At 35.8% G+C, this 18,071-nt stretch overlaps 1 protein-coding gene across 7 annotated transcripts in view; it reads left to right on the top strand.

Moving 5' to 3' along the window:
• The window catches only part of MLLT10 (MLLT10 histone lysine methyltransferase DOT1L cofactor), a 128,492-nt gene that overhangs the window by 65,421 nt on the left and 45,000 nt on the right, over window positions 1-18,071 (top strand). For all 7 annotated transcript variants that reach the window (XM_074535107.1, XM_074535112.1, XM_074535099.1 and 4 more), the window contains 2 exons: window positions 42-297; window positions 2,332-2,901. In XM_074535107.1, the coding sequence (XP_074391208.1) occupies window positions 42-297; window positions 2,332-2,901 (826 nt within the window). The remainder of the gene's footprint in view (window positions 1-41; window positions 298-2,331; window positions 2,902-18,071) is intronic.

Here is an 18,071-nt window from a genome sequence, read left to right as displayed (position 1 = left end):
TGACTTGTTTCTTTAATTTCTTCTCTCTTTTAAAATGCCAGACATACACAAGCACTAGCAACAACTCCATGTCAGGCTCCTTGAAGCGGTTGGAAGATACCTCAGCTCGATTTACAAATGCAAATTTCCAGGAAGTTCCTACACATGTTTCAAGTGGAAAAGATTCTTCAGAGGCTAGAGGGTCAGAGAGCAAAGGGAAGAAATCTGCAGGTCACAGCTCAGGTCAGAGGGGAAGAAAGCCTGGTGCTGGAAGAAATCCAGGAACAACTGTGGCTGCAGCTAGCCCTTTTCAGCAAGGTACTGGTTGTTAAGTGTAACACAACTTCTGCTTTGACGTGAATTAGAAATGTTTTGTATGCAGAACTTGAAAAGTAATTAATGTTTTATCCTCAATACTGAGAAGGTTATTTCACTTAAAACCTAACATTTTCAGGGTAAAAATGTTTGTTGCTATAGCGTGAAAAAGAAGGTAGTACATTTTAAAAAGGCAGAACTGATGCTTTTGTTCAGACTGTTGAGGTTGTCTCTTTAGCTGCAAACAGAAGTGTCTTTATGTGCCAGAAAGTTAGTCTGGGGTAAACTTTAATATGAATTTGAGTCTAGAGGTCTTAGCTCTTTGAGAGAGTAATACTGATGTTTTTTAGTCAGTGCAATGGCTAAAGAACAGAACTGGACTACCTAATGCATAAGATGCATTGGCCCCTCAGTAATTTTTCAAGATGCAGATATTGAAAGTATACAATTTCCTTCAGTGTCAAAGACCTTTCTACTTAATTGTTTTGTCATTGAAATATATGAACAGAAGTCGAGTATATTTAAAAGTATGCAAGGTTTATTTACTTTAGGTAGTACAAAATCTGTTACTTTTTGAGCTTGCTAAAACCTACTACATGCACTATGAACACTTCTTAAAAGCAAATTTTATTATGGCATCTTTATCAGAGTTGAAAAATTATCAAAAAAATTAAAAGTTTCTTTTCAAATTCCTTAATAAAACATGGTATTTGGAAACACAACACACTAGGTCTTCTGTAAAGTAATTTTTAGTAATTTTCACGGTGGTGTCTAGTAGTTGACTGTTGTTTATGCTTTGTGATGGTGATTTTCCTTTTGAGTTTATTTATGCAGTGAACACTTGTAAATTTGTCTAGAGCTCTTTCAATATTTCAGGTTTTTTTGCTTGAAAGAAGAGGAAGGGTTTTTTGTTTAAATTCTCAAAACTTTGAAAATTGCCTTCTGTAATTCCTCATTTAAAGAAAAATCTTACTGCAGATTGCAAAATAGATCTTAATTATTTGCATGCATTTTCTTCTGGGCTGCATTAAGGGAAGTTGATATAACTTATTTAAAATACAAAACAGTGATATTTAAATTCTTTTAGTTAACTGTATATGTAATTTTATTTTAAATAAATTTTTTTGTAAGTGGAATTCTTAACAATGTTGAGTGGAGTACTAATGATAAAACACTAGTTTTTACAGGACATGGGATTATTATGCCTAATGTCATAGTTAGGAATATTTTCTTGATGTTTGTCTTCAGTCTGAATTCTGTGAAACAGTACCCACAGACACCCACCTGTATAAAATCAATGAATTTTAGTGCATGTAGATGTTTGTATTTCCCAAGAGTGCTTCATTTTCTGCCTTGAATACAGTAATACAGTGATGAAATGACTGCATTCCAAGTACTGAAGAAGGAGTGTAATTCTGTTACACAAAAGATCTTTATGGTTCTGTGACAGTGCTAAAGAAGTCTCAAAATGCCAATTTCATACACTGTTTTTCACTTTCTCTCTTACACTTTTGAAAAGTGTCTTCTATGAACTCCTCCTCAGCTGGGGAGAATTAAGCCCAATTGTTGTTGTTCCCTTGACCTCTGTCAGACTCTTGATTTTAGGCAGAATGGTGAGGAAGATTGTGGGCATAGTGTGTATGTGATCATAGCACATTTCTATCAGCTTTCTTTCTATATAGCTGCATGTTCAAAAACACTGCTCCAGTTTGCACCAAGTGTTTGTTATGGCTTCCAAACGTGATGGATGTTAAAGGTGCCTAAGCAACAAAATTGTTATTCTTCTTTTATTCATTTTCACCTGTTTGTGCCCCAGATGCAAATTTGAATCTCAGACAGCAATCTGAGACTCATAGCCAGCAAAGTGAAGATCAGCAGGAGAACCAATCCAATGAGTTATTTAAAGAATTCTTTAGCTCTTGGTAAAGCTTTTCATAGTCTTTCACATTAAAATTTTTTATTCTAAGACCATAATGCTTCCCATCGGTTTTCATCAGCTACAGGGAAAAACATAATTGTGCTTCTTTCTCTTTTTAGGAAGCTTTTTGGGCACTCCTGGGAGCATAAAGTCATCTTCTGGAAGTTCAGTTCAGTCTCCCCAAGACTTTTTGAGTTTTACAGACACAGATCTGCGAAGTGACAGTTTCACACATTCTCAACAGGCTTCATCAACCAAAGATGTACATAAAGGAGAGGCTGGGAGCCAAGAGGGTGGAGTCAATTGTTTCACTTCCTTAATTGGTCTCCCTACATCGGCAGCAGCTGTTCCCCAATCGAAAAACTTTGACAGCTCACCTGGAGACATAAGTAATTCAAGCCTTACTCCTACAGCATACAAACGAGCTCAAACTTCTGGACTAGAAGAAGAAACTGTAACAGAGAAGAAACGGAAAGGAAATAAGCAAAGTAAACATGGGCCTGGTAGACCTAAAGGAAATAAAAGTCAAGAAAGTCTTTCCCATCTTTCAGTTTCTTCTGCTTCCCCAACTTCATCTGTGGCATCTGCTGCAGGAAGTGTGACAAGCTCTGGTCTTCAAAAATCTCCAACTTTGCTCAGGAATGGAAGTTTACAAAGTCTTAGTGTTGGTTCATCTCCAGTGGGTTCAGGTAGGCATCTATTGGATTTGGTTTTTTACCTCAAAATATGTTTTTATTATTTTAGCTATAATTCTGAGTATGCTTTTCAGGAACATAGTATCATTTAAAGTATCATGAAAGTCACACTGGGGGAAAAAGGACTGTTGGAAAAGTAAGTTTTTTTCCATGTATAGGTGCCACTGTGCTGTAGGTGGCTGTAGTAGGTGAACCTGTGTATTGACCTAGAGGCTGTATAAATGCAGGTTTTGACGCTGTAGGGGGAAAAGTTGCATGTAAATAGGTTCTTTGAAAATTATGTGTGACAGGTTTAGCTAAAAAAAAAGTGATAGTTAGTATTGACTTGATTGTCTGTGTGTTCATTTACACAGAGAAAACAAAATTGGTACTCAGGTATGTCAGCTTTGCTGAATGTGTCCCTCAGTTCCCTTTTTTCAATTCAGCTTAACTGAAAATCAAAATGTCTACATGGAGAATGACCAGTTTAAACATGTAAAATTATATTCTGAGTCTGGACTCCTGTGCAGCTGGATGACATTTTCATATTCTTGTGTGCTATTTAGCAATTGAAATTGGCTGGTTTGTTCTTCCTCTGTTCTAAATGTTATGCACATCTGGGGCTGTGAGAGGCTTTCTGTTTCCAGTAAACCTGTGTGTGGAATGGCCTGGCAGGATACTCTTATCTACCAAAGTCTTTGTTGCTCTGAAGTTTCTTTCAAAGCTTTTGTGATGTAAAAAAGAACAAATTACCTCACTTCTGAAACTTCAAAATTTTGTCCATTTTTTTTTAAATTTTTTTTTTCTTAAATTTTCTTTTTCTTCATTTTTCTGATTTGGGGGAAGAGAGAAAGGGAGCTTAAATACTTGCTTCTGGGGAGGGTTTTATGCTATTTGTATTGTATACTTTTCACTCTATAAGCAAGAGATATCTTTAAAATACACGTAGTTCAAGGAGAAAAACCCTGTATTTCTTTCAGAACAAGGCAAGTATTTAAAAACTTGATGTCAAAGCCACATTGCTTTAAAGCAGTTTGGTACAAATGATAATTTTTATTATGTGTAATAAAGGCAATAGCAGTAGCAGCTATATTAAAATATACTTTTCTTATATTAAAATCAGTGGAGAGAAATGGCATTTGGCAAAACTTCATAGTTTACTACTTTCTTTCTGTTTAAAATACAGTTTTAAGAACGTGTTTACCTCTTACCTGTTATGAACAGTCAGCATCTAACAGATTCATATCAGTGTTCTGATTATTATAGTATGAACTTTCTTATTCCTTTATGATCTCTTGGAGGGGGATTACATATTGCTGTAGTTGGGGTAGGAGATAGAAGTACAAGGTCTTGGTTTGAAGTGAGTGACCCACTTATATTTATAGTTTCCCTCTTATATTTATTGTAGAACATTCTGCTCTCGTCAGCTCCCTGGAACAGGCCTTTCCCTGGTCCATTCTTGCTTCCTTTGGCCTCTTCATTACTTCTCACTCTTCTGTCTAGAAGATGCCAGTGATAATGTTAAACTCTTGGTAAACAAATACATGGATGGAAATACCTTGTCTGGTTTATTACTTTTATTGTGATATTCAACCTATGGTTTTACTTCTGTTAAGTATACTTAGATTCTTGGTGGCCAGCATTAGACCTCTAAAACAGTGATATTTTCTGAGGATGCCAAAGAACATGGATATGAATAAATGAACAAACAAAATTCATAAACAAAATCACCCTAACAAAACCAGAAAAACCCAGAGATACAAAAACAAACGGGATATCTTTGAGCATGAGCTCTAAATTTGTCCAGAAACTTCTGCTTGAATCACAGCTTATTTTTGTAATGTACTCTTCTCCCTCATCTCCTGTTTTTCTTATGGTTGTAGTGCTGCTCTCCTTGCTTCATCATAAGCATTATTTGGTTTAGTGACCCAAAATAACCCAATTGATCACAATTTTTTATGTTGCAGTGAAAAAGGACATTTGAGTATTACCAGTATTATCAGAAACATGTATTTTCTCAGGAGTAATATTCTAATGTTTCTCTTTTCAATGTGCCCACTACTTTGTTGAGTAACAAGATCCGACAAGTGAATCTCATTTCTTTGATCCAAGCTCCCAGATAAGATTTTGTGAATCTAAATGTAGTGAGTGAAAACACAGAGTACTCAAGTCAAAAACTTTTTATTGCCTCTTACTTGGAATTACCTTGATACCTCAAACAAGCCGAATCAGGAATGAGCTAGACCATAGTGAACAAAGCTGCTGAGGCACTTCTGCAGGAATCTCCTCCTCTTTTTGTAATAGTCTTGCTAACAGCAGCTGTGTAAAACTATCATTCTCTTTCAGTTTCCTGAAGAGTACTTGTAGAGATCCATAAATATGGTGAAAAATATGACTTCACAGATGTATGATAATTGTGTTCATAATTAATGTTCAAATGAGATGAAGTGTGAAGGGAAGCTTATTTTAAAAGGTAACACAGATTCATCATGTGCTATTTATACGTAATTAGGTGTCTTCCTAAAATGTTTTATTCAGAGTGAGTATATTCAGCTAATTTTGTAGAAGTATTTGTCATTTTCAAAGTTATCCAGTCCAAAGGGCTTCTCTTTTCCTGCTTAATAACAGGAATGTACCATGAATGTTGGTATAGTATAAGGACATGCTATTAGAAGTTGTTACAGCACATACACTCAGGTTGTGTTTGCCATGCAACAGATCTGATGTGTTCAAGGTTAAACTTGAATGTTCAATCTTTATGCTCTCTGTTATTTTTTCTGAAATATATTTATAACGTGACAGGAAGCATTTTATGCATTACTTTAACACTGTATTCAAAGGATAAAAAAACTGTTAAAAAATGAAATAAAATTTAAATTGGTAGGGTGATAGGGAATTTTTGCAATAAATTAACATTTTACTAGTACTCTCTTTAAAAAAACCCAACCAAAGTTCTTTAGATACCAGCTCATTTACAAACCATACTTCTCTTTTTTTGAGAATTCACAAGCATTTTAAGTTTATTGTGTAAAAAGGCCTAAGTTATTGGAGGAGTTTATAAAGCTGATAATGGTTCGCCCCAAATAGGGTTGGTCTTTGAGTGATTTCAGGATCTGAATCTTTTAATAGGGGAAAGTGTGTATTTATTTAATCTAAACTCAACTATTTTACAGAGCTATCTAACTTTCCGAGTCAAAGCTGCCCAAGCTGTATTCTCAGGATTAAGTTTATTCTCACCATTCTTTTAGGGAATAATATTTAAAGATTTCTAGTCTAGTATTGTAAAGCATTGAGAGCTTGTGTCTCTCAGCAACAGGAAAAAGAACATTTTGTGTGATGTACAGTACCTTCTGACTTCTTTGGAATAATGTAGCAATGTAAAATGGAAAGAATCAAGTTATCAGAAGTTATCTGAAATTTCTGTTCCATGGTAAGTAAAGTTCTTGTGCAGTTCTCTTCCAAATTCAGCGTGGATGCTGCTGGAATTCTTACAGTGCTTCAGGCACTTCTCTGTCTTTCTTGGTTCTGCTCTTGATTTCAAATGTACAACAAATTGTATAGTATCAACTTCAGTAGCTAAGGACTTCATGGGATTATTTGCTTCAATATTTTAATTTTTGTAAAATTGATTTTATGCGGTTATGTGTACTGTAAACCCCCCAAAAAAATCTTATATTTTTTTTTTCTTTAAGAAGACTGGAAAAGATTAAATTACCAAGTGGGCCTCGAAATGGTTAGCCCATTGTTTCAGCACTCTTATGTGTCCATCTTCTGGAATTCCTTTGTCCTGGTTGAGGTGAAATTAGAATTTGCCTTTCTACATTTTTATCTGTGCGCCATATATATTCTGCCCTTAGCCAGTCTTCAGTATGCTCTGGTTGGTAACACTGCTTCTTGGAATAAAAGACTCATCCAAACCCAGTATTGTGTTTTATTAAAGCACTATTTCAAATTCTGAGTTGATCTTATCTTGTGCAGTCAAGTTTCAAATGCTGCAGATCAGTTCCATGTGTATTTTTTCTCCTTTCCCATCTGATGCAAGCAGTGCTGAAACCTTTGTCAGTGTTACACAGGTTATGCTGTGCTAGGTCATGGTCCTGCTAAGCTCATTGTTGCACTGATGACATAAGGGAACTCTGAGTTTCAAAGTAAAAGAGTAATCTGAAATTATTCTCATTTGGATGCAAAGTCCCTCAGTACTTTTGTTCTTTTGTTGAATCTTCAGGATGCTGTGTTTAAAGTTTGGCTTTCTCTTGGGAGAAAGATTTTAGGAAAAATTATTCTAAAACAGTTTGTGCTATTATGTTTATCTGCAAAGTACAGATAAACTTAATAGCACATAAAGCAGAAGTCTTGCTGTGTTAAAAAAGCCAGTTTGTATTCAGAGGAGATAAATTATAAAGAAGAAATTGATACTAATTGATACTAATAGATACTAATGGCATTTGAGGACTAAGCAAATGGTATAGAAGGCATACAAGGCAAAATCAATGCATGGAGAATTTAATTCCTCATGTTTGAGGCTGAACAGAAGTGGTGTTGAGATTGGTGAATGGTGTACAAGATGAAAATGTTAAGATTGATGATTGTTGGTGTAGAAAACATGGAGGTGTTCATCAGGTAACAGGGGGGAAATCACATGAGGAAGTAGTTTATGAAAATGAAGATTATCATGAAATGCATCAAAGTTTTTAAGTAAAACAGTTGTTATCAGCAGCTAGAGCCAGAAGTATTGACATTTCCTGATGATGAATACCTCGTACTGCCATGCTTTTAGACTGTCAGTGTTAAATTTCAGTGAGTCTTTAAAACTCATGGAGTTATAAGAGAGACTGACAAGTAGTTAATGTTATGGAATTAGGCTGTATCTGGCAGAAGAAAGGAAGATTTTAAGACCTACAGAGGTGTAATGACTAGTGGTGGAAATTGAGAGTTATGGAAAATAACTTACTGGACTGGTTTGATTTTATTTCCTAATTTTTTAAGAGAAGTGGCATAGTAAGTGTCTACATTTCAATTGATACAGCATGACATTTTAAATAAAGACTTGTAATGCTAGGAAGTCAGCAAATCCTTCCATTAACTGTAATTAATAGGTAATCTCAATTTTATTTTGTTCATAGAAGTATTAAATCAATAATTTTACTTCATTTTGTTATTTCCCCTTATGCTCAGTTGGTCAGAGCATGGTGCTCTTAACACCAAGGTCACAGCTGTGATCCTCAAGCCACCAAAGGGTCGGACTTAGCAATCTCTGTGAGTCCCTTCCAATTCAGAATAGTCTGTAAAATCTGTTGGAAAAAGCTGAAATTTTTGAAAAGGTCTGGTTATGAGGGCAGGGTAAAATGAATCTTTTGGTCAGCAGAACAAACTAAGAGCTATGTTGGTAGAGCTAAAGTAGAAGATTATCTTAGAAAGATGGATGTATACTTGCAGGATAAGGATGGCCTTCTGGGGAAAGAAGGGCTGTAGAGAAAAAGGATAAAGGTGATTAATCAGTTGTGTCTGAGTTTGCAGTGTTGAGCTGTGTTTAAAAAATGTTTTAATGCATTAACAGCAAGCTAATGAGAAAGGCAGCTCTGCATTCAGAGTGTGTCTGGTCTTTGAATACTGTGTATGGTTCTGCAGTTTGCTCTGTGTAAAGAAAAGAGCTACAAGAAGGGTTCAATGACTGGAAAAAGCACATTATTGGAGAATAGCTAAGGAGTGAGTTTATCAGACATGGATATCGTATGAGGAACTGAAAACTGGTACAATGATCCTTAACCTAACAAAGAAGTAAAACATTCTCAAGTGAGAGAAAGTAATAGTTGAACAAATCTCAGTTTTGAAAATGTATTTTCTAGAAGATACAGTTTAGTCAAACATATTTATTTGATTTGCAGGTGCAGGGGTTCTAGAGCTAAAAAGTCAATGTGCTTGCTAAGATTCTTGTTTGGTCCTTACCTGTGAATCTAATTCTGTGCTGTATTTTCTCTTTGATTTTTAAAATAAAACGTTGCATGGTGCGTCAGTTTAGCATATGAAATGGTTTGTAACTGGGCAAATAATGCATTTCAAAATACAGTAGTTAGTAGTAAATTTTCAGGCAGCATGGGTCTACTAGAATTAGTTCCCAGCATGGTATGTTCTGTGCTTTTTAAGAGATTGAGAAGTTAATTCATCTTTGCTGCTCGCTCTGAGAGTTCAGGGTGGTTTCTAAAAATGTATGTTGGAAAAAATGTGCTTGGATGTAATAAATAAGAATTCCTTCATTAAGAAAACTGTGGGAAAAAATACTGAACAATGAAACTTCTAACAGAGATGTGTTTAAAAACAGTTCTGAAAAACTTCTGAATAATGATGGAGAGCTGAACATTATGATACTTTAGGGGGAAAAAAAGGCTATTGTCATCACTGTGACACTCATTTCAAGAAGGGATAGAAAAATTACATCACAATTAATTGAAATTACTCCATACATGTTGCAGGTAGCAAAGTACTATATTTATGGTGCTAATTTCCTCCTAAAATATGACTATGAATATCAAAGTTGAGAAGAGGCATATAATGATTGATATATTTAAAACATGCTTTTCAAAGAGTCTGAAGCTCTTTGATAGACTGAAATATCTTTGATTTAAAAATATTTCAACTTACAAAAATGTTTAGGAGCAGGATTGTAATTATTATGCCAAAATAAGTACTCTTCCTGGTCAAGATTTTTTTTGGTAATTGTGTACTGGTAATTGCCTTTTTCTGGTTTCTTGTTTTTTAGTTTTGTTTGGTTTTTTGGGGGGGATTTTTTTTTAAAGTTAATAGAAAAGTACAGTATAGTGCTTAATTGGATGAGCTGCTGAAAACAAGAAATGTTCAGCCTGTTCCACTCTTGGAGTGTCCGAGCTGCCTGACTTGCCATGGGAGCCGTGTTTGTGCATGAGATGCAAATCAGCTGCCCCGTGAGTGCTGCAAGACCAGAAACTCTTGGAAAATCACTTTGAAACAAAACTTGATTTAAAACAAGGCAAAGTTTTCCTTTCTCATAAAATTGTAAAGTTTTTGGTTTTGAGTGAAAACAGATGGGAGTGCTTTCTGAAGGGAAAAAATAATGGCCCAGGGAAGGGAAGCTCTAATAACTGGGATAGAGCTTCCATGTCAAGCTCATAAGGCCTGCTAATTTCAGAGAAGATCTTGGCAGCTGTGGAAATTACATAACTAGTTAATTGTTGTATGAGAATGTGTTTGTCATGTTAAAATTAGAAAATAAAACTTTTAAGATTTTATCTTTAAACTGGATTCCCAAATTATGGTGAGTCTGGGCATTAGCTTCTATTTAAATTTCAAAATATGTCATTATTTATTTCTTTATTATACTCTGACAGTCAACAGCAAATAGTATATTTAAATTACAAACTTGTAATACATTTCAGATGATAAAAAACCTACAACAAAGTAAAAAAATCAATATGGGGAAGAGAATTATAAAGTGTATTTTCTTGACTTCCCTTTTAGGTCTTTCATTTAATAACAAAATAGAATTTTGGTAGTTACTAATTATGGGAGAAAGACATAGTGCTAAACAGCTTAGCAGAAAGATGTAAATATTTCTAAACTGTTTGAAATACTGGTTTTATTCAAGATTTGTGAGTCTTCTACCCGAACATTAATTTAACAACAAATGCAAGAAATTCTGCAGGTCTAGATTTTTGCCCACACAGAATTATTTGTGGCACTAACATCTAAATACAAACTCTTGAAAACATAAGTATCTTTATGATTACACTGACTGTTTATTAGTTGTGTCTGTACTGGCAGAGAAGAAAATGGACTGGGAATGGCTAAAGGCTACTTAAGTTTCTGTGCTTACTACTTTCCAAATTTAGCTATAAATCTGTTTTGTGTGGTAAGGGGAGGTTTTCAGAGAAGTTCATGACCTTTTTGTAAACTGCTTGCTTTTATATTATATTTGACTCATAAGCCTACAAAGTGCCTTGTATATATTTGGTGTTAGGTTTGAACTCCTGATAAAAACTTACTTACTTTAGGCCTGGGTAATCTGCATAAACTGAGCTGCATGAACGAGATCCGCTTTTCCAGTGGCTGATGGTCTTTGCAGATACATGGAGTAAAAGTATGTGCTATTATCATTATTACATTTAAAAAAATAAGGGCAGAAAGAGAAAAGGTACTGAAATTTCCAGGTTTGTGTTTAGATTATGTTAGTTCTTTAACTCTTATTATAGAACTAAGAATTATAATTTTAAATCGAGCAGGGGAGTAAGGAGACACTGTGAAGCAGTTAAGATTTCTATCCTATCAGATGTCTTTGTTGAAAAACTTGATATTTGCTTTAGAGGTGTATCCCTTCTCTGAAGATCAAGGATATATTCCTTAATTCTATTGCTGCTTGGAAAATAAAGTGAGATACAAGAGTTAGCTGACTTGTAGCTGTTTAGTTCCTAGAACCTCCTTTAAAATGGCTTAACTTAAAAAAAGGACTTTCAAAATGGTATCAAATTAAGAGGTTTTTTGTGTGTATACATGTATATGTATTTTAAAATGAAAATATTCGTCTTCTTGAGTGTGAACATTTTTCAGCATCTGCAGTCAATTACTAGGGTATGGCATTCTTTGTAAGTCAAATGTGAGATAGCAATCAGTCTTTTAACTCCATAAAATCTGTTAAAGGTGACATGGGAACATTAAAAAGTGTGTGTGGGGGAGGGTAGAGAAGAGGCTTGACTATAAAAGGAGCAGTAGGGTTTTTTACCCTTCCTCGAAAATTGTACTTTTCAGATCTTACAGACTTTCAAGCCTTTCAGAAATCAAATATATCTGAAAAATAAGTGGTGTGTATGTGTTGATAGTTCTTGAAACTTTTTTGTCCTTCTGAAGATTGTCCAATTCATATGGTAAATTTTTATTGTTGTTGTTGTCAGTCAGAGGTGACAACACTGCAGTCAGGTTTTTAAAATCAGAAGGAAGTGTACTTAGCATTTAAATTTTCCATGTATTTGATGTGAAGAGCTGCAGTACCAGAAGTTAAACTGACTGAAGCTTGTCTCAGGATTATATCTGGTGGAGAGACTGTGATGTCTAGAGATGTTGTTGATTATCATAATAATTTCTGCAATTCCCTTGCAAAGTTTCAAAAGAAAAGAAAAAAAATAGAAATGCTAACATAATACAGAGGCATAAAAAAGACTAGTTACCTTAAAATAATTGAGCTTTTCAGTGCAAGATGTTGCTCAGGGAGAAATCCATTAAGATGAGAATGGAGAGATTCCTGTGACACTCATATAGGATGACACTCACATTCATATAGGAGCTACACTGCTTTTTAAAACAAATATAATAGGGCTAAGTGTCTGATTATCAAGTCTCTATGCTGCCTTCATAGGTAAGTGATTTATTTTTTTCCTCAGGCAGGTTATATGGGTGTGATAACACTGAGCACAGCAGCTTTCTGAACCTCCAGGTTGCCTGTGGTGCTGCAGCACATGCACCCCTGCAGTTGTGGCTCTGCAGGGGAGCCTGTGCAGCCAGGTGGGCCCTGGTGGCTCCATGAGCATAAAGAAGTGTCCTTGGGGACAGTGAGTGACAGTGTGTCCCAGTGCCTTTGCACTGTGTGCTGTTCTGATACCGTACAAACAAATGTACAAACATTACTGTACCTGCGTGATCCCTGTGTGCATCTGAATGGGAGCTCATTGCTGATAAATCTTCCCAGCATGATTAAAAACCAGAAAATTGGCAACAGTAAGCCAACAGTCTATTTCCAAAAGGTTATTCAAATAAAACTCTCTTTCAAGAATATTAGGCATACCTGAAAAGCTGTTGTAGGAAATTGATATACAGGTATGCCATATACACAAAGCTACTTCTTATCTGATCCTGAATGTAAAGCCACTTTTTGTCCATTTGAACCAAACTGGGATTTAACACCTAGTTTAGATGCAAACTCATTGCTTCGTATTGCTCTTTATATACTTTTTATTCAGCTTTTAAATAGAAGTCTTCATCTTTCAGTGTCAGATTTGGTAGAAATGTGAGAAGGCCATAAGTATAACAGGAAGGAAACTGTTCATTTTGACAGTGATCTAGCTTGCTGCATGTGTTTTTGTGAGAGAGAATTTCCTACAGTGGTAGAAGGTACAGAAAAGGGTCTCCACTAACCTAAGTAACAGGAAAAAAGGGGAAATTTTGGTCATTAAAAAAGTGAGCGAGCATGTTCTTTGGACCAGTATAGCTCTAGAAATCTGAGTCGAGCAGGGATTTGTGGAAGCTGGTAATGGAAGTGAAGAATATGAACATGCAACTGGGACTTCTGCATGAGTAATCCTGTTAGATCCTACATACTTGACTTGGTTTTATTTCTGTTTCCCATTGCTTATTTGTTTTGACCATCTGTGAAATAAGAATGAGTAGAGATTCCAAGTAAATAAAAAAAAACAACTTAACAGAGCCTCCCCCAGCAAACAAATAAAAAACCAAACCCCAAACACACCCCTCATTCCTCCAAATAAAAAAGTGGCTCATAAGCTGTCAGTATAGTTAGCTTTCACATAAGAATGTCAAATGCAAATTGTTGGAATTTGTTTTATTTGGGTTTTTTTCACCTTTTTTTTCCTTAAAGCATGATAACTGTCCTGGACAAATGCCTAATCTGATGCATTTAGGGCTTGGTTACAGCAAATAACACAAATAACATCCTTCCTAGGGACAAAGTCACTTTTTTTCTGTTGTGGAAGAGTGGTAAGCTTAGAATGAAACTTAAGGTTTATGCATAACCAGTTCCCTTAAAAACAAGTAACGAACAGCCAGAGGTGGTGGCTTGGATGTCAATATTAATACTAAGTCATTTCAGAAATTGAAATGAATGAGCTGGAAGCATTAAAGTTTTTTCTGAGCAGAATTGATTTTAAGGAGGAATAATTGTAAGATTCTAAGTAAAGCAAACGACAACAGCTGCTGTAAGGATTGGATGAAGAGAGGAAAGATTTAGCCAGGACTGAAAATGTGGGAGGCACCAGAGATGGCAAATTAATGAAAACAATGAGAAGTGAAGTCCAGATATTACAGCATATATATATATACATACACACACACATTTATATATAGTTACCATTCACTGTCCCTAACCTTTCTCAACACCTTAGCATGTTGAATTTCAATTTGGCTGTACATTGTAGCAGAAAACTGGGTGGCTGGGAGGGGAAAGACCTAGCTGCCAATAAAGGCAGTTACACAGGAACCAAGACAGTAGCTCTTTTTTCCTTCCAGAATAAAACACCTTTTTTCATCTGCCTTCTACTAATTTATGGAGTGTGGAAGGGAGTGCTGGTAGGGGAACAGTTCTCCTTCTGTTCTGCGGAGAGGCTTGGGGGGAGTCTAGAATGAGCTCCCTCAGTCACAAGCAGGGCTGATCTAGTGTTGGCCCTTCCTTGTGTAATTGGATGAGGTCTGTGGTAGAACAGCTAGGGTTTTGTTAGCTCTTTAACTGCATCTCTTCCTCCTTTATCTATGAAGTGTTATCTTAGAGTAGTAAATTTTGCATTGGGACATATCTGGTCTATTCTGCTTGGAAACTTTCTCATACCTCTTGAGTGATCTTTGGGACTGCATTGTATGTGATTGCGTGGATTAGTGGTGGCTCCTGTTTGGTACAGTTTTGAAGAAACAAAAGCAAAAGGTATAGCTTTGGCAGTCTAGGGCTGAGCTTGTTGGAATAAAATGAAAAATAAAGGAGAGGAAAGAAAAAAACCCACCACCACTCTAAGTTTCCTTACAAACCTACCCAATGGTTCCCTAAATTTGAAAGGGACTTTCTTTAGTGATGAAAGCAGTGATGGATCAGAATGACTCCTATTTCTTGTGCACAAAAAATTGAGCATAACTGGAGAGAATGGATACAATTATAATCAAATAAAGGCTGTGGAGAGTAGGTGTGGGTGAAATGATTCTGCACTTAAGAGTGGCAGACTGCAGTTGCATTGTGTCCTCTGCACCTGAGAGAGAATCTGTCTGTATAGTATAATGTGATTCCAGTCATTTCATCTCTGTGCATTTTAGTAATTTTTTTCCTTGTAAATTATGAGTCTATTTTTGTATTTTGTTAGTTCTCTGAAAACTGTTAAGAAGGTTAATTAAGATTATCAGTTTTATTTATTTCAGATGAATGCACTTCTGTCAAATATCATACAGAATTTTGTACATTGTTTGTTTTTTTTCTGTACCACAAAATTTAAATCCCCAAACATTAGTATTTATGTTTTTTAGAGAACAGACTTTGTAAATTAATGCTTTAATTAAGATATTCCAAATTTTCAACAACAACCAAGTATTTCCATAGACGTACCTTTGGCTAGTTATTGAATTTTAGTCAGTAGATAAAAGTCAAAGCTTTTAAATTTTTTAAAATTGCTTCTTAATTTTGTAGTCTTTGAGTATGAATGACAGATGTTTAAGATGTCTTTGTTCATTCATTCTTTTGAAATTATGAAGTTCAGAGGGCCCTTCAGAAGAGTTAAAGACTGGCTTATGACAGCAATGTTTAGTAGCTCCCAGTTGTGGCAAGGGTAAAAAGAGAAAAATGAAGCATTAAAGGTAGTTGCCCTGTTGGACCCCAAATAGTTACTGCAGTCAGATCGCAGAGGCTGATGCGGGTATAAAATTCCCCCATGGGAGTGTGACGGAGGTGTTCACCCCACTGTGGCCTGTAAAATCATTTGGTTACCAAGTCAAACCAGATGTGTCAACTGAGGGCTTTGGCAGTGTGAGAGAGTGAAGGAGCAGACTGAAACTAAAACAATTCTGTAGCCATGGGGTGGTTATCCTGAGCAGGAGTAAGCTGGTGGGTTAAGTGCAGGAGGGCTGACACCTGCAGCTGGACACTGCAGTGCTGTGGCGGCTGCACTGGAGACTCCAGCTGCCCGGCAGAGGATGTGAGTGTGTTCTGGCACTTCAGGGTCAGAGATCAATACCCTCTAAGCACCCCAGCCAGGAAGGAAAGGAAGTTCATGTGAGCATCTCCTTTGGTGTACCTCTGGTTGGATGTTCTTTCTGTGTATCTGAGTTGTTGTTGAACTGAGCTCGCTGAAGTCCAGGAGACACAACCGTTTCCTGCTAGACTTGATTGCTTGAGTTCATCTCCATCTATCAGTGAAGCAAAACAGATGCCTTGTGATTAAAATTAGCAAGGCAACTTCCGTTTCAGTTTCTAAATTTGTTGCAGACAATGAAATTAAAATCAGTCTTTTCTTGGGGGGACTGATTGCCACTGGAGAGAATTTGAATTTTTATTTGTAATACTAGCTTTAGAATACAGCTAATTGGCATGTGCTGGAATGTTCTTATAATTGACATTTAATATCTAACCAACACTGATAAAAGAAATACAAGTAAAACATTATAGTGGATAGAAATAAATCCATTTTACAATTTGTGCTACTGTAAATGATCAGAGCTCTAATACAAGAAAGATGTATTCAGGTATATTATTGTTCACTGAAATTCCTGTCTATACATACATTCTTTTGTGCGTCTGTTAAACATGATCTTAACATGAAGCCCTTTTTCTCCTAACTCAAAAGCTTTCGTGAAGTTGATGAATGCCATACATAATGGTAAGTTATATTAGAATCTTTTTCAGAGGTTCATTTATCACAAAGGGTAGCCTTTTGTGGAAAAGCCTGATTGAAGGTCTGCATATTCTATGGATTGGGTGAAATACAGGTCTGCAGTGCGTCAATTGTTCGGTACTTGAGTGAAAACTTTGTAGATTGTCTGCAGGAGCCTGATAGGTCAATAGTTCCTCAGTTCTCTTTTTATGATCTTTTTGTATGTGTGAAGTAAAATGATAACAGTTTTATTCCAGTTCTGAGATTCTTTTCTTTAATTTTGTGAATAGTGTTTTCTAGTCCTTCTTCTGTGCTCCATTCATAGGTGTGTTATAGTGGTGTCTACCTCAGGCATTCTCCCACTTCCCTTCCTGACTACTTAAATTACTACAAGTAATGCATGTGAAGGTAGCCTTGTTTTGTCCATTCTTTGTTCTGACAGCCTGATGCTGCTCATTTGTGTCACTGATAACAGAACTATCAATTTCAGAGGGAGCAATATTGAATCTTTAATGTATCTAATGGCTGTTTCCTTTTAGTATTCAGCACTGGCTTTTTACCCCTGTTTCTGTATTCACTCATAGCCAGTGGAAATGAAATATCTTATTAAATTAGAACTTGGTGTACTTTTTCAAGACTATTGTTAGTTTGTAGGAAACAATCATATCTGTATTCACAAGTTACTGGAAGATTTAAAACTCTCTCATGAGGCTAATTTTGAAGATTATCAAGTTTATTTCTCAGTGTGATATTTAATTGATGTCAGGTGATCTGTTAATAAAAATTGAGAATTTTTATCCATTTGTCCCAGCCTCAAATAGAAGTTTTCTTACTGCTGTGCACATATGTTAGGAGAGCAGTGCTGTGTGCATTGCTAATTGTATTGACTTGAAATTCAGTGAATGCAAAGTAGTTTACATGTTTGAAACTTTACATGGTCAAGTTTTTTCCATTTTAAGGTGGCAGTCATTACGATTTTATGGAACTTTTGCTTTTTTGCACTGTTAGAGTCATGAATTAAACCTGTCAGGCAGATGTCTAGAGTGGTGGATCTCTTAAATAATAAAAATTTTAATATTACATTAACTTTATGTTTCATAGTCTATGTGTGGTGAGAAATACTGAAATTTCTCTAGATTTGCTTTGCTTTAGTAAAATAGGTTTAGCTTTTTTTCCTTTTGATATAGGGTTTCCCTCTCACTCTCCCAGGTATACAATGCTCTGAACCAGCTTTGAGATGAAGGAAAGCAAGCTCACCATTTTTCTGAACAAAAATAAAACATCTGAAGGGTATCTGACAAAGTGTGCTGAATTTGGACTTGGTGAGTTTCTGCTGTTTTATAAGCAGAGCCTTTTTGCTGTTTAATGTTGAAGAGGTATAGATTGGCAAGAGGGTGCAGAACAGAAATCGATGGAATGCCATTTGTGACTTCTTTCCACATTGCACTTTTTGTTTTTTAAACTAGTGGCCCAGATAGTTGGAAGGGCATATATTGCCAGGCAATAGTAATGCTTTATATAACTTACTGCTGTGGAACAGCATAATGGTGGCTACATGTTTGTTTTAGAATGGTGTTTGGACAGCAT

This window comes from Zonotrichia albicollis, chromosome 1 (genome assembly GCF_047830755.1).
Source record: "Zonotrichia albicollis isolate bZonAlb1 chromosome 1, bZonAlb1.hap1, whole genome shotgun sequence".
Lineage (NCBI taxonomy): Eukaryota > Metazoa > Chordata > Aves > Passeriformes > Passerellidae > Zonotrichia > Zonotrichia albicollis.
The sequence above is the reverse complement of the archived record's forward strand: the minus strand, read 5'-3'. Positions and strand labels throughout refer to the sequence as shown.